The sequence below is a fragment of the Physeter macrocephalus genome, chromosome 3, assembly GCF_002837175.3.
Source record: "Physeter macrocephalus isolate SW-GA chromosome 3, ASM283717v5, whole genome shotgun sequence".
Classification (NCBI taxonomy): domain Eukaryota; kingdom Metazoa; phylum Chordata; class Mammalia; order Artiodactyla; family Physeteridae; genus Physeter; species Physeter macrocephalus.
Genome location: NC_041216.1, coordinates 24037155 through 24063047, shown reverse-complemented (window position 1 = coordinate 24063047; position 25893 = coordinate 24037155). Strand labels below are relative to the sequence as shown.

Sequence of the window (25893 nt, the reverse complement as noted above, 5' to 3'; positions counted from 1 at the left end):
TCCCCATCTGTCTTTGTAGACCTGTCAGAATTATTTTATGGCTATATAGTCTTCCGTATTTGGGTGGATGATAACTGATTTAATCAGTCGCCTGTTGTTACTGCAGGACCCTTTAAAAAAAGGAATTTGGACTTTGGATTGTCATATAAGTGGAAAACACTGTCACGTGTCACACCTGTGTGTGCCTGGCTGACTCTGAGCTCCTGCCTGGGAGTGTGGCCACCAGGCCAGCGTCCAGTTTGTTCACTAGCTGACGTGCAGGTAGCAGCAGGTTATGGGGAGAGAGCACACAGAAGACTGTTTTCCTTTGGTGCCAAACTGCTGCTTCTCATGCAAGATGTAGAAATAAAATTATTTCCTTTGAATTGTTTCTTGAAATGACTCTGGCCCACCTGCAGGGCGTTTGCAGAACAGCTGTGTTCTGCGAAGTTTAAGGAAGACAGTCTCCGCGTTTGTCTCGTGACTAACCTCTTTTTCACAGACACGAACTGCAAAAGATACTTAAAATTAGACTTTCTAAGTTAATTTGGTTCTGGTTAATTGAAGTGTTTTTTCATCTAATAGAGTAAGTTGGGTAACACTGGTGACAGCCGAAGGTCTTTTATGTTTGGAAGAAACAGGACACTTAAAAATACATAGTTTAAAACTTCTTGGGACTTCCTGGTGGCTCAGTGGTTAAGAATCCGCCTGCCAATGCAGGAGACACGGGTTTGAGCCCTGGTCCGGCAAGATCCCACATGCCGCGGAGCAGCTAAGCCCGTGTGCCACGACTACCGAGCCTGAGCTCTGCCCTGGTCCGGGAAGATCCCACATGCCGCGGAGCAGCTAAGCCCGTGTGCCACGACTACCGAGCCTGAGCTCTAGAGCCCGCGCGCCACAACTACTGACGCCCACGCGCCTAGAGCCCGTGCTCCGCAACAGGAGAAGCCACCGCAATGAGAAGCCTGCGCATCGCAACAAAGAGTAGCCCCCGCTCGCCGCAACTAGAGAAAGCCCGCGCGCAGCAACAAAGACCCAACACAGCCAAAAGTTAATTAATTGATTAATTTAATTTAATTTAAAATAAAACAAAAAACTTCCTAAAGCGTGAAGTATCCACCTAGAGCAGTGCTGCTGAAATGTCCGTATAAAGCACATTGCGATACTGCAGGCGTGAGGGGGCTGAGAGTGTGCGTTTCTAACAAGCTCCCCCTGGGTGCTGCTGTGCCCGTCTGTGCTTTGAGTGGCAGGAACCGGGAGTTTTATCCCTTTCCGGGTTTTGGTAATTCTTCCTATTGGCTTGTGACTTTTTTTTTTTTTTTTTTTTTTTTAATAACTCACACGTCCCTCTTTCAGAGTTTGGATTATGATCGCTGTATCAATGACCCTTACCTGGAAGTTTTGGAGACCATGGATAATAAGGTGAGTCCCTTATTGTTCTCTTGGGACCAAGTAGGTCTTAGGACAGCTTCTTTTTCTGTTCTAAATACTCAAGTAAATTTCTTTGCCCCTTGGCCTCTTAACTGTCAGTGCTCCTGGCCCGGCCCTAGGCGTTCTGCATTCTTGCATTGTAAAGCACCTGCCACCCCAGACATCATCGCCGCCGTGCTTGCTGTCCGTATGGAATTTAGTCTAAAACTGGTTGGCTGAGATGTAGTCCCTCCCTGCTGTCATCATAAGCCTGCAATAAACGGAGTCATTTTTTCCCTTTGTGAACAGAAAGGTCGCAGGTATGAGGCGGTGAAGTGGATGATGGTGTTTGCCATTGGAGTCTGCACAGGGCTGGTGAGCAGGCGGGGCATGGGGAGATGATGGGCCAAGGGGCGGAGGGGGTCAGAGGGCAAGCTCCAGCCGGCGAATAAGTTGTTTGTCTTTATAACAGAGACTGCCTCCCCCCGCCCCCCAGCTCCTTTTTTTAAAATCACAATCCTGACCCTTTTTCATACTTCTCTTGCCACGCAGCTCTGTTGCCCTTTAAAGCACGCAAAGGCTTTTTGAAACTGCATCTGGAAAGAGCGGGGCAGGCCCTCACACATCTCTGTACTATTCCTCTCCAAGCACCAGGGGTCTTCCTTGGTCTCAGATCTTTTTTACCATCCTTTTCCCTCTGTGCTTTAACTCTCCTTCTGACAACTTAGCTGCACCCCTTTCTTTTGTGCTTGGAGGGGCCGTGGCGCCAGGCTCAGGTGGGACCCTCCTGTAGCCACAGTGACTAAGGAAAGCCTGTTCACGCGTGGCCTGTTGTTAACATTGGTGCAGGTGCCCAGCGAGGACAGGCAGTGGGGGGAAGGGGCGGTGCCTCAAGGGGAGTGCCTGTGACAGCGGGGAGACCTGGGTGACCGCTCACGTGCTCTTCGCAGGTGGGTCTCTTCGTGGACTTCTTTGTGCGGCTCTTCACCCAGCTCAAGTTCGGCGTGGTGCAGGCGTGTATCCTTTTCACGGGTCTTGGTGTTTCCGGACGTCAGCAGTTGCTGACTCTGCTTTCCTGTCTAGAAGTGAGTTTAACAGCAGACGTGCTCTTTGAAGAGCTACGTGTTAGCCACTTGGGTTTGAGGTTTTTCATTATCATCGAAGGACACGGGAGGAAGACTTTAATAGAGAGATGCTCATGTTCATGGTTAGTAAGACATGAAGCACAGATGCCTGTTTTCCCTGATCAATCTGTGAATTCACTGTGGTTGCAATGGAAATTCCAATAGATTCGTTGCTGGAACTCGAAAAGTCTCTTCCTAAATTTGTGTGGAATAGTAAAGAGCCCAAAGTAGCCGAGACAGTTTTGAACAACAGACAGGGAACTAGCCATACTAGCTGTCAAGACATATAATTTAAGATACAGTCATCATATTGGTGTAGGAATACCCAATTAGACCAGTGGGAAATAATAGAGAAGCAGAAACTGGCCCACACACATATAGAGATGTGGTGACTGACAGAGTTAGTGTTATAAATTAGTGAGGAAGGATGGATTAGTTAATACAAGATGCTGGGACATCAGTTATCCACCTGGAAAAATACAAAATTAGATTCTTTGTACTATAATTCCAGATGGACTGAAGATGTCAATAGGCGAAACAAAACTTGAAGAGACTGTGTAATGTTGAGAGTACAGAATAATTTCTAAGGACTCCAGGAGGCACAGAGTGAAGGCGAAAAGATCAATAAACTTGACCACATCAAAGTAAATATTCTATTTATACACACCAAAAAAACCCCCAAACAACAATAAAACTCCATAACTAAACTGAAAAACAAGTTTACAGCCTAGGAGAGGTTGTTCCCGTGCATTAGAGAGACAGATAATTAGTATCCAGAATAGAGGGAGAACTGCAACTCAGCAAGAAAAAAGCCCAGACAGCCCAGTAGAAAAACAAGCAAAGGATGTGAACAGGCAATTCTCAGAAGAGGAAAACTAGCCGATAAATAAACCTGTGGAAAAGTGCTCACCTCATCGCCAGCAGGGAAGTGAAAATTAAATACATAGGAAGGTGCACCTTCCTGACTCCTGAGTTTCTGTTCTAAATGTGGCCCTCAGACACGCACAGAGATGTTCATTGCAGCTCTGTGATTGCAAAGGAGTGAAATCACACCAAATGGGAGAGTGGGAAAATTGAGGTTCATATGATGCAGTTTTATGTCGAAGTTAAAATAAATGAACCAGAGCTCTTATATCAACATGACTAATTCTCAGAAAGCGTTGAGGGAGAGAAAAAAGGCAGCTGTAGAACGTGCATCAAGTGCAGTGCCATTGTTTTAATTCTAGAAGCACCTAGAACGACGCGGATGCACATGGAAACTTGCGGGGGAGGACGCACAGGACCTTCAGCTTAGTGGTTTCTTCCAGGAGAGAAGGAGGGAAACAGAAAGCGTTTTGTTGTCGTTGTTGTTTTTAATGGTATCTAATGTTTTCATTTTCAAAAACCACCTGGAGCAAACGTGGCGTAACACTGAGATTTGTCAAGGCATGGGCTGTGGGAGTGCCGGTGTCTGTACGTTACCTCTCGTAGTGTTTGAAGTGTTTCATAGTTTACAAATGGTTCCTAATGTAGGCGACATCTCAGGCAGTTGTGTGTTTTTTAAGTTTATATACGGAGAACAGGGAGGTGAGCAGTAAGCAGCCACCGTGCTTCAGAAGAGGAGAAGCTGCCTCACTGCAAGTGACGGTAGGACCACCCCAGCTAGCGGGTACGGTTTCCTTAACCCCCTGTCTGTAGCGGTGGAGGAGTGCAGCCAGAAAGGCTGCCTCGCCCTGTCCCTCCTTGAACTCTTGGGTTTCAACTTGACTTTTGTCTTCTTCGCGAGCCTTCTTGTCCTAATTGAGGTGAGGTGAGGTGGTGGGGTGTTGCCTTTCTGCTCATGAGGTTTTGTGCTCATTTCCTCCATCTCCATTTTCGAAATGTCAAGAAACTGATTTAGACTTCGAATATAGATTCCCGTGGAAAAAGTGGTCTCTTGTTCACTTAGAGATGTTTTCTGAAAGTGGTGTCAGCCTCTGGTGAGATTAAAGAGGAACAATCTAGACGAGGAGGTTGGTTCTCGACCTTGGTAGCACATTAGAAATACCTGGGGAACGGTAAAAATGACTTTAACTAACTTTAAAATACTTTAAACTTTAAAAGACTTTAAAATAACTTTAAAAGTGACTGATACCCAGCTTAGACAAATGAGGTAAGACTCCCCGGTAGTGAAGGCTGGCATCGAGTGTTGAAAGGCCCCCCCCCCCAGGTGATGCTGAATCACCAGGAACTTGCTAGAAATGCGTCAGACCTACTGAGTCAGAAGCCCGGGGGGCAGGGGCAGCCTCTGGTTTCACAGGCCCACGGGGGGCAGGGGGGTGGGTGCCGCTCTGGTGAAGAGGGTCATTTCGCCCTCTTTAGTGAGGCTGTCCAGGGTGAACCGTAGACCCAGTGGAGTCTGAGTCTCTGGGTGTACCTGCTCTCCCCATCAGCCAGTGGCAGCGGGTTCTGGGATACCCGAGATCAAATGCTATCTGAATGGTGTGAAGGTGCCCGGAATCGTGCGTCTCCGAACCCTGCTCTGCAAAGTCTTTGGAGTGCTGTTCAGTGTGGCTGGAGGTAAGGAGGGTCTTTCTGACCTTTATCCTTGAAGCGTTCAAGGGGCGAAGATGACAAGAAGCATCACGTGCGTACACTGAGTAGGTGCGGATTTGAAGGCCCCGGCCTCAAACAGGTTTCTGCACTGTTTGTTGAAAATAACTGTTTTTATTTTAATAACAACAACTGTTGTTATTTTTTAAATGCAGACGCTGTGAGTTAGTTACCATTCAGAGATATCTGACCAGCACACCACTGAGTTTTGAAGTAGAACGAATGTCTCATTGGTTTGTGGTGTTGGCTTTTAGCAAAGTCAGCAAGTTTTTGTGCCAGGTAGTAAATATTTTAGACTCTGTGGGCCAAGAGGCAAGAAAAAAAGCTATTAGGTAGGTGCTTAAACTTACATAACCGCTTAAGATGTATCCATGTGAGAATGTAAAAACCATTCTGAGCCCTCTCAGGCTGTATGGAAACAGGCAGCAAGGCTGTCTTGGCCCACAGGCTATGGTTTGCTGACCCCTGAGGTAGAATTTCAAGATTATTTTCTCCTGTTTGATGGGAATTTGACTCACTCTTTCTCTTACGAAGTCATAGGATCATCTTTGTTTTATAGTTGTCAAGAGAAAGGTCTATGTAACAAAGGTCTCCTGACCCAGACCGTTCTGTGCTCACTGATGGCCTCCCCCTTTTCCACCTGTTCCAGGGCTCTTTGTGGGGAAGGAAGGCCCCATGATCCACAGCGGAGCAGTGGTAGGGGCTGGCCTCCCGCAGGTAAGGGTTGATGGTCTGCAGGGGTGGGTGACCCCTCCGAGTGGGCCTCCTGCGCAGGGGCGTGTCTGTGGTTGAATGTGGAAAAAATCCATTGAGCGCATCCCAACAAGGCTTCAGAATCTGCTGTCCCTTTGCGTTGACGAGAAAACGATGTGGTCTGTCTCCCAGGAGAGCAGGTATCTGGTACCTCGAGGCTTTAACGAGGCCCTGCTGAGTCCTAGGAACAGGAATGGGACAGAGCGAAAGTCTGTTCAAATGAAAGTCACCCGGTGCTTCCACAGCCTTTGCCGAGCACGTCCACACGGGGTGGCTCTGTGGAGCGTCTCAGGAGAGGCTGGAAGCCTTGGCTGAGATGGTCTCAGGCGCAGGTCTGTGCTGCTTCCTCTGGAAGCAACGCAGGAGTAACAGCTGCTGTTCATTAGCGTTAGGTGCTGTCCGGGCCAGACTCTCATATACTGACTCCTTTCTTTAAAGCCACCTCAAAGGTTGAGTTGTCCTTATCATCTTCCTTCTCAGATGAGGAGCTGAGGCTTGGGGAGGCCAAGGAGCTCGCTCAGGACCCCAGGCTCCCATTCTCACGGGCTGGTCCACATGGAGAAGTCTCAGTTCCTTGTGAACTGTCACTTAACAGACGTTTACATCTCATGTGCTAAGGGGAGGGAGTTGTTGTGCGACGGCCTAAAGTTTTGTCGAGCAGGTTAAGAGTTGGCCCTTGGCCAACCTTGGCCCAAGGCCCCCTTGGCCCTTCCTCGGTGACTCTGCCCCGTTACGTCTGCAGCAGCTTTCAGTTCCGCCCAACCCTTCGCTCAGCTCTTTCCCCTTTTCCTTTCGGACTCGCTCTCTATGTACAAAATGCAGTTTCTGGGGAGCCTAGAAATTGGGGGCAGGAAAAGCAGTTCCTCCCCAAAGTCACCTGTCTTCTTCCATCTGCTGCCCCGGACTCTCCTTCTGGCAGCCCCTGCCCAGGCGCGCTCAGGCTACAGGGACTCCCCGGCGCCGTGGATGCCTGCAGCTTCGGGCCCCCCTCTCTGACTTTGTTTTCTCTTGTTCTAGTTTCAGAGCATCTCTTTACGGAAGATCCAGTTTAACTTCCCCTATTTCCGAAGTGACAGGTACGGAAAGGTTGGAAATTGGGGGTTTTTGTGGAAAAAACAAGCCGTTCATTTACTGCCACTGAGACCCTACGCTCGCTCTAGTCCGGCTCGCGCTCTCCCCTGCTGGGCGAGCTGCGTGCAAAACCCGACCGTCCGGAAGGAGGTGGGCTTCGAGTTATTCTTCTGAAGATTGGGAGCACAAGGGCCAAGCAGGCATCGTGGCTTCCATTTTGTCATAACGTAGGGCCTAGAAGCATCTCAGACATCGGAGAATGTGGTCCGAGATCAAACATACGCCCAGGAAGGTCCACAGGCATATTATCAAGAATGGAGTTCATTTGCTTGGTCAGCCGCGTCTCGGGGTTGGAAGGCTTCTTCTGGGCGCTCTTCAGCCCGTGGGATTTGCGCGTGTTACCGACCTTGCACGCCTGGCAAGGCCCCTGCAGTCGGGCCCAGGGGCCGGGTTGCGGGCCACCTTCTCGCCTCGGCGCTCCTGCCGGCCGCTGTCACCTGCCCCTCTGCTCACAGCCACACTTGCACGTTTCCTCTGGTGCTGAGCTTTCTGGAAGGAAGGTCTGATGAGCCAGTGGCTCAGCGGTGGCCCCAGAACCCTCCGGTCTGCCTCCTGAGAATCCATGTTCAGAGTCGACGGACATCAGGGAGCCCCCCTCCTGGCAGAGCTCCTCCTGGGGAGAGCGTTTGGCTCGTCGGTGAACTGCGTCGGCTGCCGAGTTGCCTCCCCAGAGAGCTGCCCTTCATGAGCCCTGACTGTTCGTGGGTCTCGAGATGTTAAAATGTCAGCGCATAAGGAAGCGACAAATTGCCTTTCGCAAGCTGAGGGCTGTTTCTCAGAGAAACCTCTCTCTTTTCTCTCCTCAGAGACAAGCGGGATTTTGTATCAGCAGGGGCGGCCGCCGGAGTCGCTGCAGCTTTCGGGGCCCCCATTGGGGGCACCTTGTTCAGTCTGGAGGAGGGCTCATCCTTCTGGAACCAAGGGCTCACGTGGAAAGTGGTGAGGAAGACCTTCCCCTGAACTTAACCACACCCCCCAAATTTAAACTGGACACCTCTTACCCGTTACATTTACCAGTGGTTTTTTTTTTTTTTTTTTCCTCTTTTACTGTTTACCAGAGTCATACTTTAAATACAGTTACAAATGTCTGGAAATAACGGGAGCAGAAAAGGTATACCATGCGAACACTAACCAAGATAAGGCTGGTGTAGTAGTTTCTTAATGTTAACGGAGACTTTGAGACAAGGGGAATTACCAAAGTGAATGAGGGACGTTTCACGGTGATAAAAGGCTCGATTTAATCGATAGTTTTAGTTAACCTGTGCTTCTGATGAGACCAAAAGAGTTGATGTTACTGGAAACTCCTTTGCTCTAGGCACCCATAACCTCCAAACTGGACTTTTCTGTACTTCCCATATTAACACCCTTCCCATCCTTAGTCAAGCTGCTGTCATTCTCTCCTGACGAACCATCCAACCCGATAGGTGAGACCGGCTGTGGTCCTGATGTGAACCCCCGTCTCCTCCCTCGGGGGAGCACGTTCTTCCTCTGGTGTTTACTGTTCCTTTTTTGGCACAGGGTCTGGTGCATAATAGGCTGTAAATAAATAGTCCTTCACAAAAGGCTGAATGAAAACTCCTAGTAGCCTGATTTCCAACTTTTCACACTTGTGATGTATCTACTGCCGTGGTTACCAGAGCCCTGTGTCCAGACCTGGAGTCGGCAGGTCTCTGTGTGGAGCAGGAGGTTTAGGGGGACATGTCTGGGAGGAAGTAGGACCTGTCGCTATTGAGTGTTCTTGTGTTTTCACCTGTCCCCTAGCTCTTTTGCTCCATGTCTGCCACCTTCACCCTCAACTTCTTCCGTTCTGGGATTCAGTTTGGAAGTTGGGGTTCCTTCCAGCTCCCTGGATTGCTGAACTTTGGCGAGTTTAAGGTACGTTTTGTCCTTGCCCCCCACATTTCTTTCTTGACCCGTGAAAATTGCTCTTAAGTACCAGAGAGAAGCTGTCGGAAGGGTAGGTGCGTCTCTGCCCCTGTCGTCTCCCGCCTGCCCTGTGCTCAGGGCACAGGGCGGGATTCCAGCACTGCTTCGGCTCTCGAAGGGAGAAGGCAGCATCGCTTCTCGTCTCTGTCTTTTCTGCTCCTGTCCCTTCCTGTTCTCATGGGCACTCTGGTTTTTCTCTCTCCCTCCCTTGCCCCTTCTCTCAGTGCTCTGACTCTGATAAAAAATGTCATCTCTGGACAGCTATGGACTTGGGTTTCTTCGTCGTGATGGGGGTCGTTGGGGGCCTCCTGGGAGCCACATTCAACTGTCTAAACAAGAGGCTTGCCAAGTACCGTATGCGAAACGTGCACCCGAAACCTAAGCTCGTCAGGTACCCGCGCGGTCACTTCCTCTCCTGCCGTGGCCCCCCAGGCCCCGTGTGCACCGGGCCAACTCTCCCGGGGAATGGACCCCACTTCCCACACCAGCTTTCATGTCATGTCTAAGACTGAAAATGGAAATCTGTTTGTCAGACGGGCCAAAAGACTGAGGCTGAGCTTAATTTATATCGGAGCCGCTGGCTCACTCCCAGCCTCTCTGGGCTTGGCCACCAGGCCACATGCCAGGGTCAGTATTGGCCCCGCCGAGGGGTGCACTCTCACGAGACTCTCGCCCCAGGACTTAAAACGGGAAGGCCTTTCATTCCCCGGGAGAGAGATGACGTGGCCGCAGCAGCCCACGTTACTGGCTACCCACTTTTTACATGCAAATTGCTGGAATGCAGCAGCAAGTCACTGATAAATTCTGCATACGGGCTAAGGGCGGGGCTGCTGTGCGTGCTCTTGGGGGAAAGGAGGGTTGGGGGTAGGCAGTGTTTGAGTTCCCAGGACCAGGTGACTTTTTATCCTCAGTAACAGCTGCGCTTTGCCTCCTAGAGTCTTGGAGAGCCTCTTGGTGTCTCTGGTGACCACCGTGGTGGTGTTTGTGGCCTCCATGGTGTTAGGAGAATGCCGACAGATGTCTTCCGCAAGTCAAGTCGGTAATGACTCCTTCCCACTCCAGGTAACCCTGGTGCACCTGCTACCTTTGTCCTACACCCGCGAAGCAGAAGAATCCGGAAATGTGTGGCTTGCCTCAGTTTAGAGCTAATAGATGTGTTGGGTTCATTGTTGCACACCTGATTCAGATTGCCCGGGGTGGGGCGGGCGTTGTAGGAGTCTTTTTACCTAAGAGAGGATGTGCGCCAAAATTTCTCTGTCTCGCTTTTGTGAACGGTCCTGGCTCTCGTAGAGGGGACTCCTCTCCCTCTCTCTCTCTCTCCCCTCCCCGTGCCCCTCCCTCCTTCCCTCCCTCCCTCTCTCTCTTTGTTGAACAAAACTAATTGGAAACAGACGTTCAGGATGCTGTCTGCTTCTCCTCCGAGCCTCGGTTTACTCTTCGACCCCCCCACCCCTGAAAGGTGCCCGCCAGCCTCACCCTCGGGATGTGAGAGGCACCCCTCAGACGGGAGAAAGGAATGCCTGCCTCAGGGCACACAGTGGTCCTGGCCCTTCCTGCATCTTCTAGTTTTTCTGGGTTTAGGTCATTTACTGGCATGCCTCCTCTTTGCATTTCTCCTTTTCCTTTCCTAGGAGTATGTGATGTTTTCTAGCACTTCTCCCCGAAAGAGCCGGTTGAGAGAGGTAGGCATTGGAGCTAACTGTACCCTGTGTTTTTCGGTCCACTCTGGTGGGTCTGAGAGCTGGCCTCTAGGGTGGAGGCTGGAGGTTCTCTAAGTACATGTCTTGTTGCCCCCGAGGAGCCACTCGAGTCCCTCTGAGCCCCTTTGGGCTTTTGTCTTGAGTGGCTGCCTCTTCCTTGTCCCCAGGGACAGTCAGTGAACGGCTAGAATGTACTAGGTCAGAGGTCAGCAAACTGCGGTCCATGGGCCAAATCTGGCCCTTGACAACTGCTTGTTTTTGTGTAGCCCCCAAGCTAAGAATGGTTTTTACATTTTTAAAGCAGTTGGGGGAAAAAAAAAAAAAAAAAAGAAAGAAAGAAGAACATGTGACAGAGACTGTGTGTGACCTGCACAGCCTAAAATATTAACTGTCTTGGCTCTTCACAAGAAGTTTGTTGATCCCTGTTACTGGTTATTCCCCAAGGCCACCTCGTTACCAGATCAATATTTTCCAGAGTGTGTTCTAAGGAACGTTGGTACACGTGATTCAAGAGCAAACAAATGGAAAAGGATTCTGTGGTCAGATGGGTTAACCAGAGCTGAGTAGGTTTCTTTAATACAGGACTTCTCAGGGCCTTTAAAGTTCCAGTAAGTGTTAGGAATGTTTGGAATGTTTGTTGTGTGCCAGGTGTTCTACTAAGCACTGTACATACGTGACCTCACTTAGTCCTTGCCACTGCCACGTTGGCTAGTATTGTCTCCATTTTACAGATGAGAAAACTGAGGCAAACTGAGGCCTTGCCTGAGATCACCCAGCTAGTAATATATAGCATGAGGTGGGTATTATTCCCATTTCATAGATGAGGAAACGGAAGCTTCACAAAATGAAAGACCTTTCCCAAGGTCACTAGAGGGTGGCAGCGTGAGAGTCGAATCCGCCTGATCATGGAGCCTGTTCTCTGCTTTTCACAGATACACCGATTTCCAGCAAGTGCTGTGATACTTCCGTATGCGTTTGACCACAGGACTCTTTCCAGAGCACCTTCAGGACTAGGTTCCTCCAGACATAGTTTGGGAAACACTGCATGTGCTGGTGATTAAGCTGTCGCCTCAGCTTGTCCCCCCTTCACTGTTCTGCACACGCGTCTCCTTTGCCAGCTTCTCCCTACCAGGTTCTGCCGATAGGGGGCGCTCTCCTGTCTCCTACAGCAGCCTTCATCCGGCCGTGTTGCCCAGCCAGGTCCACCTGGTGGGGTTATACAAACCCATCACCTAGTATTGTTACGGGGTCCGCATAAGGGCATCTTTACAGTGTCATTAATATCGATAGAATGGAATCCAGGAGAGTCTGTCTGCTTAGTCAACTTTACAAGAAACACTGTCTAATTGTTTGCCCGGTGATAGGTGTGAGCTCTGCCCCCTGTGCTACCTGTACGTCGCCAACCAGAAAACAGGTACCCTCGCCCTGTAATATTAGAGTCCAGCAGTACCCGGATCTCATCTTCTCACACAAAACGATGAAGAGAAATAATCTCTTCTCCCAGCTTGGGTTTTGTTCAACCAGGTGGGAGAGGCAGCCAGGAGCGCAGCATCTGCATCGGGGCTCGTGTACGTGGGTTTTCTTCTGCAGCAGACTCAGGTGGAGGCTTTTTCCATTTGGGACAAAGTTGGGGCATTAGGTCAGGCCGTGCCCTGGACTCTCCTCCACAGACGCCTGTCCACTCCCGGCCACTTGTCGGTCCCCTGCGTCGTCCTCCACCGTCCACGGTGCTCTGGGGCCACGCTTCCCGCACTACCACTGACAAAATTGGCCCTGGGAGAGGAGGCAGAGCCAGACCACGGTGAACCCTAAGTGTAGTTACATTTTTGTTACGAATGTGCATGAACAGGGCCCTCCTGATTCTTTCTTTCTCAAAACGCAAGGAATATACCGTATCACGGTTGGCTGCTTTTGGGGATCGGTCTTCTTTCTGCTGCCTGTTTCATTTACGGGTAAAGCTTGCAAACCAGACTTTTTCGACCTCGCTGGAGACATCCCACTTGAAGTCTCAAATGCCCTACTCAGGGGCCCTTATTTGACTTTTTGATTCCTTTTTTCTTAGGTCGCATCGGAAGAGGTGAATTCCAGCATCAAGACCTTTTTTTGTCCCAATGAGACCTACAATGACATGGCCACACTCTTTTTCAACCCCCAGGAGTCTGGCATCCTTCAGCTTTTCCACCAGGATAGTGAGTATCCGGGAGGGTGGGGTTTGGGGCAGGGAACAAATGGTTACTCCTCTGTCAGACAGAGCCAGGCTTGCCCTTCGTTCTGAGCGAGAACGGGTCTTTTCACTGGTAATGCCAACCCAGACAAGACTGGGGTGTCTGCCTCCGGTGCCGGAGGTGAACCGGTCAGGACGCACAAGGACCTGGCGGGGGCCAGCGCAGCCTGCTGGGCCTTGGCAGCCACCTTAGCGGGACTCAGGTCGGTCTGTTCTGGCTTTGCAGGTACTTTTAGCCCCGTCACTTTGGCGTTGTTCTTCGTCCTCTATTTCATGCTTGCGTGTTGGACCTATGGCATTTCTGTTCCAAGTGGCCTTTTTGTGCCCTCCCTGCTGTGTGGAGCTGCTTTCGGACGTTTAGTGGCCAACGTTCTCAAAAGGTACTGTGTGTGTGTGCGCGCGCGCGCACGCGCCTGAGCGTATGCACAAGTGTGCAAATCATAACTGCCTCCCGCGCCCCCGGTACGATTCTAAGGCACGTTCTTGGTTTCTTTCTTCACCAGCTACATTGGATTGGGCCATATCTACTCAGGGACCTTCGCCCTGATCGGTGCTGCGGCTTTCTTGGGGGGGGTCGTCCGCATGACCATCAGTCTCACGGTCATCCTGATTGAGTCTACCAACGAGATCACTTATGGCCTCCCCATTATGATCACCCTGATGGTGAGCACGCCCCCCTTCTAGGCCTCCTTCCGGTCCAGGGCCAAGTTCCCCCACAGCAGCCTCTTTTCAAGTCTTTGCTTTGTGTTTCAGGTGGCCAAATGGACAGGGGACTTTTTCAATAAGGGCATTTATGACATCCACGTGGGCCTGCGAGGCGTGCCGCTTCTAGAATGGGAGACGGAGGTGGAAATGGACAAGTAAGGCCAGGGTTTCTCTTCATGTCCTAGTTCCAGAATTTACAGACTTTAGGGCCCAGGAATGTTGGTATTAGGTAGGAAACGGTAACGCAGGTTCTTGGGTTGGAAGAAGGTGAGTAACAACAGCAAGGTCCTTCCGATAGCAAGCACGTCCATACGCAAACGTGTTCGGGATGGCGGAGCGGCCCCGTGCAGCTGGGGACTGGGGCGGGCAGGGCCGCTTCGTGGATGGTTCGGCCGCTGTGGCATTCTGGTTAAATAGGAAGTGTTATGATTGAATGTTTAAATTTAGGGTCCAAGCCCTGTGAGTGAGAACTAGCTGCCTCGTGTGTGCCCAGCGAGGTGTCGTCCTATCAGCAGTGATTCCTCTGGGCATAATCACCGGCTTATCCATCAGCCGACAGATAGTTCAGGCCTCCCACGTCTGGGATCGTGCAAGGCACTTAAAGTCTAACGTAGAGGTCAGCCAACTTCTGGAAAGGGCCAGATAGTAAATATTTTCAGCTTTGCAGGCCATGCGCTCTCTGTCCTGCCGCTTCAGTGTAGAAGCAGCCACAGACAACATGTAAACGAGCGAGCGTGACCAGATTGGACCTGTGGGTGATAGTTGCCATCCCTGGTCTAAAGGGGCGTCCAAACATTTTTATTTTAATTCCAGTATAATTAGCAGTTCATTGGCGATACTGGCATGCGCCGTGGGGTGCTGAGGAGCGATGGCCAAACCCCTGAGCAAGTGGATGAGGTTTGTGGAGGGGGGACATTCATATCGAGCTGAGGGTCTTGGCCCACGCGTCTGACAGAGCAAGGAAGGGCATTCCAGGCGTGGGGAACGGCACGTGCGAAGGGGATGGAAGTACCAAGGAACGGGTGTGTTCAAGGACCTGCTAGAGGTGGTTCAGAAAAGGGGCCCAGGTGGTCCAGGCAGTGCAGGAGAGGCAGCGCGGCTCCGTCACGGCTTGCTCCCGGTGCCGTGGACTCTGTCGTGAGTCTGGCCCGCCTCCCTCCCTCCCCCAGACTGCGAGCCGGCGACATCATGGAGCCCAACCTGACCTACGTCTACCCGCACACCCGCATCCAGTCTCTGGTCAGCATCCTGCGCACCACCGTCCACCACGCCTTCCCAGTGGTCACGGAGAACCGGGGCAACGAGAAGGAGTTCATGAAGGGCAACCAGCTCATCAGTAATAACATCAAATACAAGGTAAAGGAGACGGCCCCGGGGGAGAGGGGGGCGGCGGACAGGTGCTTCCCTGCTGCTCCCAGGGACCCCGTGCTGGTCACACCCCGCAGACGGGGTGGCCCTGGCTGGCTCTTGTGAAAGTCGGCACTCTTTTCATTGCACGCGACAGTGAGGGTGGACTGGCCAGCGAGCACAGACTACACGGCGAGTAAGGGCTGTGTTAGGCCGTCAGGACGTGTGTTCATTCCCACCCCAGCAAGCACGTGGATAGATTGTTGTTTTAAACATCAGTCTTGAGTATTCAGCGCAGCTTGTATCGGGGAGGGTTCTGAGTTGCCAACGATGGACTTCGACCTACTTAAGAAAGAAGAAAGTCCATTGGAAACTGCAGGATGGACAGGAAAGCAGAAGCACCAGGAGCAGTGCACTCTGGGCGAGCAGGTGGCTGGTGGCCGTACCAGGAGGCACCTGCGCTGAGGGAGAGTCCCGCTGCCTCACTTGGGTCACGGGCCCACCCTTGGCTTTGGAGGCTGGGGGGCACGTCAGTTGACAGGACCGCCAAGACATGACGTAGGAGCATTGAGATGCGGTCCCCAAATCAAAGAGTAGGGGTGTTGGGCTGGCAAAAACCCTGGGCTCCGAGAGGCTCCTTCGAATCGCAAGCCCCTGAGCCGCTGTGAAAGTTTCTTGCAGTTCGGTGTAGGCCTGTGCCTTTGACCCGCACTGTCACCCGCATCCTCACCTGAGTGGGTGCTGGTGCGCCCGCGCTAGCTGGCCGTCGTCGCCGCCCCTCCCACCCACAGAAGTGCAGCATCCTCACCCGCGCTGGCGAGCAGCGCAGACGGAGCCAGTCCATGAAGTCCTACCCGTCCAGCGAGCTGCGGAACGTGTGCGACGAGCACGTGACCTCCGAGGACCCGGGCGAGAAGGAGGACCTCCTGCAGCAGATGCTTGAGCGGAGGTGAGGGCGCGCGGCCGCCTGCGGGGCCGTCAGCCCCTCGCGCGCCCGCCGGGGCTGTCTGTGGGAATTGGGGGAGGGGGTCGGGGACGTGGGCGGGAAGCGATCCTGCTGCGGGTGTCCTAGGCAGCGTCTGGTTTCTGTATAACAGATACACTCCCTACCCCAACCTATACCCCGACCAGTCCCCAAGCGAAGACTGGACCATGGAGGAGCGCTTCCGCCCACTGACTTTCCACGGCCTGATCCTGCGCTCACAGCTCGTCACCCTGCTCGTCCGAGGAGTTTGTTATTCTGAAAGCCAGTCGGTGAGTCTCCTTTCTTGTCCCCACCAGGATTCTGGAAGGCACGAGGGTGGCAGGAGCACAGTCCCTGCACCCGCCGTCCAGCGGTGTGTGTGGCCCCGTGGCCCCCGCGGCAGGCAGGGTCCCTGCGCTGAGACCGAGCCGGGCTGGGAGTTGCCCTCCGGTGCCTCTTCCCGCAGTCGCCTCGCCCGTTGCTAAGGGTCCTTCTGGCCGGTGGGCTCTTAATATAGTTGCTGCCTTTAATCTCTGCCGTGAATGAACTTTGTTGCACGTGTCATCCAGAGAAATACCCTTCTTCTCATCAGTTCCCCCGTAGTTTTCTTTTTTCTCTTTGGTTTTTGTCGAGATAGCAGGCATGGGTGGGCTGTGTTCCAAGTGGTCCCTCTAGCGACCTGGGACACACTTCACCCCTTCAGATGGAGGCTGAAAAAGTCACCCAGAGGACTAGTTTCCAGACTGACTCTCCTGCTTTGGGTCTTGCCTGTGGGCAGCCAGCTGAGGTCACTCGTGGTCTCACTGGCCTGCAGAAGAGCAGCTCGCATGGGCTGGACAGAAAAGGCCGTGGGTGGAGAGGCTCAGACTTGGGGGTGTGGCCTGTGGGGAGGCCCAGCCCTGCTGGAATGGGGGAGAGGTCACGTGCGGAGCACAGGGGACAGGGAATTTGGAGGCATAAGTGGGCCAGACTACACGGGGCCTTGCCTGCACGCAGGAGCCGCCAGAGCGGGCCCGAGTCCGGGGTGGACGGGGAGGGCTGTGTGCAGAGGGGAGTTAAGGGGAGGAGAGCGCGGCAGAGCGGTGACTGGCACCCGTGCTTCCTGTGCCCGCTCGAGAGCTGGTAGTGGCGGCCCAGCTGCCCGGTGGCGGTCAGCGGCAGTGAGAGCTCAGGGAAAGTCCAGAAGACTCAGAACGCAGGAGGAGTAGCAAAGCTCCCGTGTGAGTCTCCTGTGGCTGCCGTTTCCAGTCGCCGCAAACTGGGTGACTTCAAACAACAGCAGGGTATTCTCTCAGAGTTCTCAGGCCACAGGACAAGATGCAGGTGTCGGCAGAGCCGTGCTTCCTGCGGAGGCGCCTTCCTCGTTTGTGGTGGGTGCCAGCAGTCCTCGGCCTGCCTCGACTGGAGGCTCCCCACTCACGTCTGCCTCCTCGTCACCCACTCTCTCCCTGTGTGTCCTCTCCTCTCTTACGAGGACAGCAGTCATTGGGTTTAGAGCCCACCCTAATCCAGCATGACCTCATCTTAACTTGATTCCGTCCACAAAGGCCTTGTTTCCAATGAGGCCACGTTCACAGGTACCAGGCGTTAGGACTCGGACGTATCTTTTGGGGTGACACAGGTCACCCCACACAGCTACTATTAGTTAGCACTTTTCTCGTTGAAACTCTAGAATAGCTCAGGTCTGTTTTACAGATGAAAGGGAAGTTCAGAGAGATTGGGAGACTGGCCCAGGGAGACACAGCTAGGAATTGGCAGAGAACTGCCTGTGGAGCACCTGTTCTGGCCCCCGCTCTGCCCCGCCCCGCCCTCAGACGCAGAGGGAGGGGGTCCCTAAAGGTGACCCTGCCAGTTGCCGCGTTCGGTGCGAGGACTGTCTCGGTTGGGATTGCAGAGCGCCAGCCAGCCGCGCCTCTCCTACGCTGAGATGGCCGAGGATTACCCGCGGTACCCTGACATCCACGACCTGGACCTGACCCTGCTGAACCCGCGCATGATCGTGGTGAGAAGGGCTTCCCTTGGGGACGGGGCCAGGCACGGAGGCCGAGGCCTGTCCTGCGTGGACCGCTGCTCGTCTGCACGGTTGGCCTCTGACCCTGGGCGGGCAGGACAGGCCACAGGTCCCCTGTGTTGTCTCCTCTGCAGGACGTCACCCCGTACATGAACCCCGCGCCCTTCACTGTTTCCCCCAACACCCACGTCTCCCAAGTTTTCAACCTGTTCAGAACGATGGGCCTGCGGCACTTGCCCGTGGTGAATGCGGTGGGAGAGGTGAGCGTGAGGGCGCGTGTGCCTGCGGCCGCATCTTCTGGAAAGGACCCTCTAAGGGCAGCGCTGCTGGGGAGGCGGGGCCTCTCGCCCAGGAAGGAGTAGCAGAATCCCGCAGGGAGGCTTCTCAGACCCGACCTGCTCTGTGGCTCCCCACCGGGAGTGAGGGTCCCAGGGGTTGGTGGGGGGTGCTGGGGTAGCTTCGGGAACCTCCCCCTTTGCCTCCAGGGTGTTTCTTCTACGCCGTCTCCTGTGTGGCCGGCAGGTGTCGCCAGCGTCTCACTGGTCTAGCCTTCTGAGGCCCAGAAGCGCTTAGGGCCTTGTCTCTGTCCTGAAACCTTCCTCTTCACCCTTGACCTGATGGCGCCTCCTTGAGGAGGGGGTCAGTTCCCCACCTGTTATGGGAATTGGTAGCAGTAAATGAGGGAGTTTTCAGACAAAATACTTGGAGAGTTTTGAAAGGTAAAATACCTAGTAATTATCGCTACAGATTTTTCCATTGTTTTCTTTTTCTTCGAACTCCATTGTTTTTCTTATTCCACAAACATTGGTGTTTGTAGAAAAATATGAAAATATAGATAGGCAGGAAAAAGAAATGCCGAACCCTTATCTCTGTAGAGGCAGCCATGTTAACTTTTCAAAGTATATCTTGTTTTTTTCCCTCTGTGTCTAGACATAGAGGTTTTATATGTCAAGGTTTAGTGAAGGCGTTAACACTATTTATCCTGTTTAATACCTTAATTTTTCAATTAATCTATGGGAAATGACTTTCCACAGCAGGAAGTGTTCACTTGGGATACTTTGACAGCTCAAGAGCATTCAGTTGCGTGGCAGTCCGGTCACTTTTTCAGTTGTCCTCTGTTGTACAATATCTAGTTAAATTTCACCGTAACGGTCACCTGTTTGAGGCTTTCGGTGGGTGTCGTCTCGTTGCCCTCCAGAAAGTGCCGCCTCTCCAAAGTGAGGGTCACAGCAGGACCTCCGACGGCACGGCGTGTCCTTACGCGGGTTTAGTGGCAGGGAGTCAAATCGTGTTCCTTGAAACACAGCCGCGCTGACGGTTCTAACGCAGCTTATGGTGTGGGACACCCACCTCGGGGACAGCTGTGAGTCACTGCGGTGACTGGAAGATACCCGTGGAGGGAGGACTCTGGTCCTCGGGGCTCTCATGCTCTGCCGTGCTGCTGTCCCTGGCTTGGCGGCGGAGGCCGGGTGTTCCCCACACACAGCACTTCTCTGGTTCTGCGGGTACCAGCTGGGCGTCCTCAACTCAGCCCTGGCGCTGTCTGCTGGGGGCGGCGTCGGGTCCCTCGGATTGAGGGCTCAGCCCCACAAGACTGTTCATCACACCCGCCTTCCCCCGCCACTTCAGCTTTCAACGGAAAGTCCAGGTTGTCACCCGTGCTCCTGACTGACTGGCTGTAAATAGGAGGTTCCCGTGACCCCCTGCTCAACAGAACTCCGGATGACAGTTACTTATATCCTTTTATAGTAAACAGTAATTTAGTAACCCCGGAACGGCCGGATGGAGGAGATACACCGGGCAAGGGGTGTGGGATGGGGAAGGGGTGCCGAGCTCTGCGTCCTCTCTGGCGCCACCTAGCACCTTACGTGTTCACCAGCCTGGACGTTCTCCAAACCCCGTAGTTCAGGGATTTTAATAGAGGCTTCATGACACAGGCATGAGTGATCACATCACTGGCCACTGGTGGTCGATTCACCCTCCAGCCCTCCCCTCCCACAGCTAGCAGGGGTGAGGATGAGAGTTCCAATCTTACAGTCACACGCTTGGTTCCCTGGGAAACCAGCCTCCATCCTTAAGGGCTTTCTAAAAGTTACTTCATTAGCATAAACTCTGGGGTGGTTTGAACGGGGCTTGTTATGAATAATAAGCCACCCTTATTACTCATCACTTAGGAAATGCCGAGAGTTTTAAGAGCTTTGTGCCAGGAACCAGGACAAAGTCCAAATATGTGTTATTATAAATCCCACTATCTCAGTGACTCAGGTAGTTCTGAAAGATGGTATTTCTGAGCTGGAGCAGGGAGGGGTCACCGCCTCTCAGAAGCCTTCCCTGGGCTCTGCGTCTTGCACACGCACACCAAGCAGGCTGGGTGTGGTGGCTGAGAAGCTAGAGAGCGTGGGCCCTGTTTAAAAAGACATTCACGTTCAGATTCTAGGCGGCCCAACTAAAACCTTTCGGAGCTACATTTGTCCCAGTGGCCTCCAGCTGGTGATCGCGAGTTGTCTCTTTATCTCCTTCCCGTCTGGAAATTAGGTGGCCTTTGAAATGAGTGTCCTGGTCGTGTTGTCAGGCCTGTCCCCGTCCTTCCAGGACCTGGTTCGGGCCCTGCCGTTTGTTGAGACGGGCCGGGAAAGCTCTGTCCACTCCTGTCCCTCATGTTCTCGTCCCAGTGGGGTTCACTCTGCAGGTGACTTGGGTCTTTTGTTGCTTCGTCCTAGATCGTTGGGGTCATCACACGGCACAACCTGACACACGAGTTTCTGCAGGCACGGCTGCGGCAGCACTACCAGACCCTATGACGGCCTGGCTCGGCCTCGCCGCCGCGTGCCAGCCCATCCTCTCCGGGAGCTGCAGCTCGGGCTCCGCCGCCATGGCTGGCCAGGGCTGTTCCCGGGCACGGAAGATTCCCAGTCGCCCGCTCGCTTGGAAAGCCTACAATCATCGAACACTTTGCCGTCAGAGCTCCTGGGGGTAGTGTCAAGCCATCAGAGTCTGGACTTGTGTGACCTCGCAGCCAGCGTCTTCCCGTGTCCTGCCCCCTGCGCTCCCCCATCCAGTGCTGGCACAGGCCCCAGCCCCTCCTCCCCGCTAGCACCAGGACCAGAGGGGAAGTCGGGCTCACGCGCTGGCGGGGGGCACTCGGAGCGGGTTCCCCACCACCTCGTTGCTCCTTTCCTGGGGACCCAGCTGTTGCCTTAAACCGTCATGGGAGGGACCCTGACCGAGGCAAACGCTGGGTGGAACGCCAGCCGCAGAGTTCAGTCGGTTAGGAAATTGCGGAATTGGGCCCTGAGAAAACCACACGTTTCGGGGAGGCCCGCCTTCACTGGCACTCTTAAGTTGACGTCTTCAGCAGGTCATTTTGAGGGAGTTCTGCTTCTGGATGTGAGCTGGTGCTCTGGTCTCGCCGCTGTGCCGTGAATCTAGAACCCTAGAAGCACAAAGCATTCAAATCCCGCCAGTAGTTCCTGAACAGTAACGCTGACAGTAGGGTTAGATTTACGCCTGCCCTAGTTTTGAGCATTTCGGCTTCCTCTCCGTTTCCCAAATTACCCGTGGTCTCCCAGTGCCGCGTTTTTACCCCGGTCCTTTTCTTCTCCGTGGAATTACTAAACTTTCCTTAAGTTCTACCTGCATCTTCCTGGTGAAGCAACCCCAGCCCAGAGGATCTTGGCATCACCCCTAAAAGCAGGGCACCTTCGCTTGACTCTGGGCAATGGTGCAGTTATTCAGAAGATGGAAAGGAGTGAATCCTGAGCCAGGTCCACTCACAGCTACACGATGTGGCTTAAAAAGCCGGAGTGTGACAGTACAGCAGATGTTTATTCGAGGAAGAGGGTGTCTGCCCTTCACGAGCATTCTCACTGGCCGCCTGCTGGCCATCCCCGGCCTACCGAGAGGCTCAGCAGTGGGAACTTCAGGAGGGGTTAACAGTGGGGAGCGGGAGGTGCCTCCTGCCAGCACGTGCCCGGGGTTTTAACATCAAGCGGAGGACGCCTCCCTCTCTCGTTCAGTGACTTCGTTTCCCTTTGGGCTGGTTGGTCCTCTGAACAGGCACCCAAAGGCATGTGCGCTCACTTTCCTCTGTGCTCTCTCTACGTGTCTAGCAACATCTCAGGCCCATCGTGCAGCCATGTGGCAGATGTGCTCTGAGAGTCGAGGTGGCATTCATTTGCATTACGTTAGTTGGTTTTTTTGTTGTTTTCTTTTAAAATCATGGCATTTGCCTGAGGACGTCAGTGCCAGGCCTCAGCAACGCTGTTCTCTCCCCTCAGCCTCCCGACTTCTCTTGCCGCCTTTAAGCCTGGGGGGTGGGTGTCTGCCCGGCTTCGCTGCCTCAGGTCTTGGGCTCCACGCGCTCTAGGGAACAACTCCGCCTACGCCGGGGGTGGGGGGGGGGCTGCGTCAGCATCATTGCCAGTGACTCTGGCCCCTCCGTTCCTCCATTTTCTTAATCTCTTTGACCAAGATTCCTTCGACCTATAAAATGTTCAACTTCCTTGGGTGCACTTGACTTACGAAACACAGATGAAACTCCCAGTAAGTAGTTGGGGAAATGACAAGGACCAAAAGGGCAAGCCCTTCTAAATGTGATTGCGTTCGACCCGCTGCCGCTATTTTAAGGCAGCATTCGGAACTTGACCGCGTTATTTCTTCCTTTTATTGACAAGGAAACCAATGCCCGAGTCAGGCGAGTGGCACGGCCGCCCATACCAGGAACCTGCTCTCCTCTTCCGTCTCCTTTCCTCTCTTGCAATTGGTAGGACTGAGGTCCTGCATGAGCATCTCCCGCCTCCAGAGGGTGGGGTCACGGGCTGCTGGCCTCCAGGACACCCTGGGTGAGTGGTGATGGAATTTATGCCTCCTGCGCATCACGTTGTGTTTAAGGCACCAGATATTTTGTTCCCTCCAGTGTAGCCCAGAGATAGACGGCAGAGTGCAAACGGCTCCCTCCCCCAGAACGGACTGGACGGCCACCAAGGAGGACCCAAACCCAGCCCCTCTGGAAAGGCACGTTATTTCCTGCCCTCACCTGGCGTCTTGCCCTTTCCAGACAAGCCCAAAGACAGGCACGGCTCCACTTGTAACAGAATAACTGTAAGCCTCGCTCTGATTTCTGTTAGTTAGAAATCTGCATTTCAACATCCCGCCTGTTACCAGCCTGATAACCTCCCAGTGAACATGGCACCTGGATAAACAGAAACCCTCGGGGGCTGGGGCTGGGGCTGGCTAGAGATTGTTTCCTCTTTCCCTGGCCGAGGTGATGGGGGAGGGGGCCAAGAGTCCCCACCCGACGGGGCACCCTTGTGCTCTGGGGGACGATTTGCTTGTGACCTTGTTTAACTAACAGTTCCGGACTGGAATGGACCCTTGCATACTTGACCCAGTTGACCATATGACATTTCTGCTGCAAAATCACGCACTGACACGGCCCTCGGGGGACAAGAAAGCCTCCGGAAAGGCCAGCAGCGCCCTCCCGGGCCTGCAGTATTGATGTGCAGTATTGCCCCACGGCTCGTGGACCTTGGTCATTTCAACAGTAGCAGCTTCCTTCTTGCTGTTTGCACTGTTTGTTTATATGGTAATGTTAGCTAATTCTACTGTGTATATAAATTGTGTTTTTTTTTAATTTGTAAAATTCTATTTTTATTTGAACTCCTGGAACTTGGAAGTTCTCACTGTAACTGTAACCTGTCAGAATAAAATGTCTTCATCTCCATCATCCTCTTGTCTCCACCGTGCACTTTCTTTAGAGTGGTACATACTTGGTTTTCATTTCACTCCCTCTCTCTTTCTAATATGTAAAAATTGCACAGCTGGGGAGGGGGTTTATAGTCTCAGGTCTTTTTCTATAGCTCTCCCAACAGGACGCTTCATCCGCAGGGGGCCACTTACCACCTTAACATAAGAACCAGTTTAGTCCTGAGGATCTGAGCAAAAACCACCGGTGTTCCCCCTCTCCTGTTCCGCCTTCACATCGACGCTGTTGGGCCTTGTTTACAGGTCCTTTCCTCCTATAAAGCCGCCTGTCCTTCCAGCCATTCCTTCCCGCAGCAGTCAGTGGAGAAGCCATTCGGTTCCTGTTGGTGTTGCGTTTAGGAAGCTGCCCCACAGGCAGATTTCCCCGATGTCCAACCAGAACAAATGGACCTGGTGCTGGGCCTGAGGATGTTTAGCCCTTGCAGCCAGCTTCCGTCGCTGCCACCTGCCATGCCTCTTTGCTCACATTTTGTTTTGCCGGAAACGTGATTTTCTTGGTCTCCAGTTGTTCTGCCTCGAGTTGCCACTCCACAGTGGCAAACGGTCCCAGTCGGCTCAGGTCCCTCCAGCCATCCCCCCTCCACCCATCCCCCCTCCACCCATCCCCGAGGGTCCTCTAAGTTCCAGGGGCGTCTCTTGTGCGTTTGGGTATTTGGCACGTTCAGTGGATTCCATTGGCGAGCGCCCGCTGTGTCACTGCGACACCTTGGCAGTGAGCCCAGGCCCCCACTCCTCTCCTCTCAGCAGCTCCCGCTCCCGCAGTGCCGGACCTCAGGAGCCGGCTTTGGACAGGTGCTTCTTCCTTGCTCTCCACGCTCCCGGTCCTCGTCAGTCCTCTGTTCTTGGCTTTCCACCCTCTGCGTTCAGAGTCCACATAAGGAACATCTTTATGAGAAGGGGTTGCCTTAGTGTTCTTTCCCCACCTCCCTCTCTAACCATCAATTCACTCCTGGCCTCCCCTTCCCTCTACAAGGAGCAAGTTGCTAATTTATTTCCTCTCTTCTCAATTTCTGTACCAGACCAAGACAATATGACCGACATTGATAGAGCACCCAATGTGCCACGTGCTGCAGGGGCTGCTGAAGGGGCATTGACCCCCCAGGAGCTTGCAGTTCAGGGACACAGACGCAGTTGCGTACCAAGACAAATTGTGGTCTCTGGTAATAGCTATACGATAGTTATAAAATGCGGCCGGGGAAGGGCTTGATTTGTCCTGGGCATGTGGTGTCAGGGAAGACTTCAGGGAAGAAGTGGCCTTCTCAAAGAGCCTTGAGAAATGAGCAAAACGGTCTCAAGGGCTCTGGATAGAGGGCATTCTAGGTGGAAGGAGCAGCGTGAATAAGGCCGTGGGGAAGCGAAGGTGGAGGGTTGTCGGAGGAGTGTCGTAGAATCTGATTCGGAGAGTGTGGTGTCAGGGGCTAACGGCCGGGAAAATTGGTCAGAGCACTGCTTCATGTTGCAGGTGAACTCAGGGCCTGGTATTTTCTGCTTTGGGCAGCACCCTTTTCAGAAGCAGATACAAAGATACAAAGAAACTTCTCCAGTGGCTCCCACCTTAGTAAAACCTACAAGTCCAAACACCTTGGGCCTGAATTTGCGAAAAGCCAATGGCTAATTTTTAACTTTAGCGCCCAAAAGGCACATAAACTTGAAGTTTGTCAGCACAGCAAACATTTTTTCTTCACTTTGCTCAGCTTTTTTTTTTTTTTTTTTTTTTGCGGTACGCGGGCCTCTCACTGTTGTGGCCTCTCCCGTTGCGGAGCACAGGCTCCGGACGCGCAGGCTCAGCGGCCACGGCTCACGGGCCCGGCCGCTCCATGGCACGTGGGATCTTCCCGGACCGGGGCACGAACCCGCGTCCCCTGCATCGGCAGGCGGACTCCCAACCACTGCGCCACCAGGGAAGCCCCTTTGCTCAGCTTTTAAACCCAAATATCCTGCCTACTCTTCTTCAGATTAAAAGTGCAACTCACTCAGCTGCCGCACTACTTCTCAAAAGGCGTCAGAGAAGAGTTAGTGCCTTCATTTTACATATGTGCCTCTAAAAAATAATAATAATAACAGTAACCAAAAAACACTAAGTGTACAAAAAGTGTCATATTGAGTACAAGCTACATTCGATGTAACCAGAAAAAAAGCCCAGATGTTTGTAAGTTTTCTTTTCAATAAATAAGTGCCCTGAATGTGAGCAAAACTGAATATAAAGATAAATGCCGGGCTTCCCTGGTGGCGCAGTGGTTGAGAATCCGCCTGCCGATGCAGGGGACGCGGGTTCGTGCCCCGGT

The 25893-nt window shown here is 53.0% G+C and overlaps 2 protein-coding genes across 2 annotated transcripts in view; one reads left to right on the top strand and one right to left on the bottom strand.

Annotated features, from left to right (window-relative positions):
• Positions 1–1334: 1334 nt before the first annotated feature.
• CLCN6 (chloride voltage-gated channel 6) lies at positions 1335–23570 on the top strand. Its single transcript, XM_028487841.1, has 21 exons — positions 1335–1401; positions 1699–1764; positions 2340–2406; positions 4191–4297; positions 4925–5051; positions 5734–5801; positions 6855–6913; positions 7775–7907; positions 8730–8843; positions 9119–9285; positions 9830–9956; positions 12657–12783; positions 13045–13198; positions 13322–13481; positions 13572–13678; positions 14693–14879; positions 15662–15819; positions 15968–16124; positions 17729–17836; positions 17980–18105; positions 20566–23570. The coding sequence occupies exons 1-21, from the start codon at positions 1390–1392 to the stop codon at positions 20644–20646; spliced, it is 2412 nt and encodes an 803-aa protein (XP_028343642.1). The 5' UTR covers positions 1335–1389; the 3' UTR covers positions 20647–23570.
• Positions 20966–25893, bottom strand: part of NPPA (natriuretic peptide A) — a 6950-nt gene continuing 2022 nt past the window's right edge. Inside the window, exon 3 of the mRNA XM_055082394.1 lies at positions 20966–21064. Coding sequence (XP_054938369.1) covers positions 20966–21064 — 99 coding nt within the window. The remainder of the gene's footprint in view (positions 21065–25893) is intronic.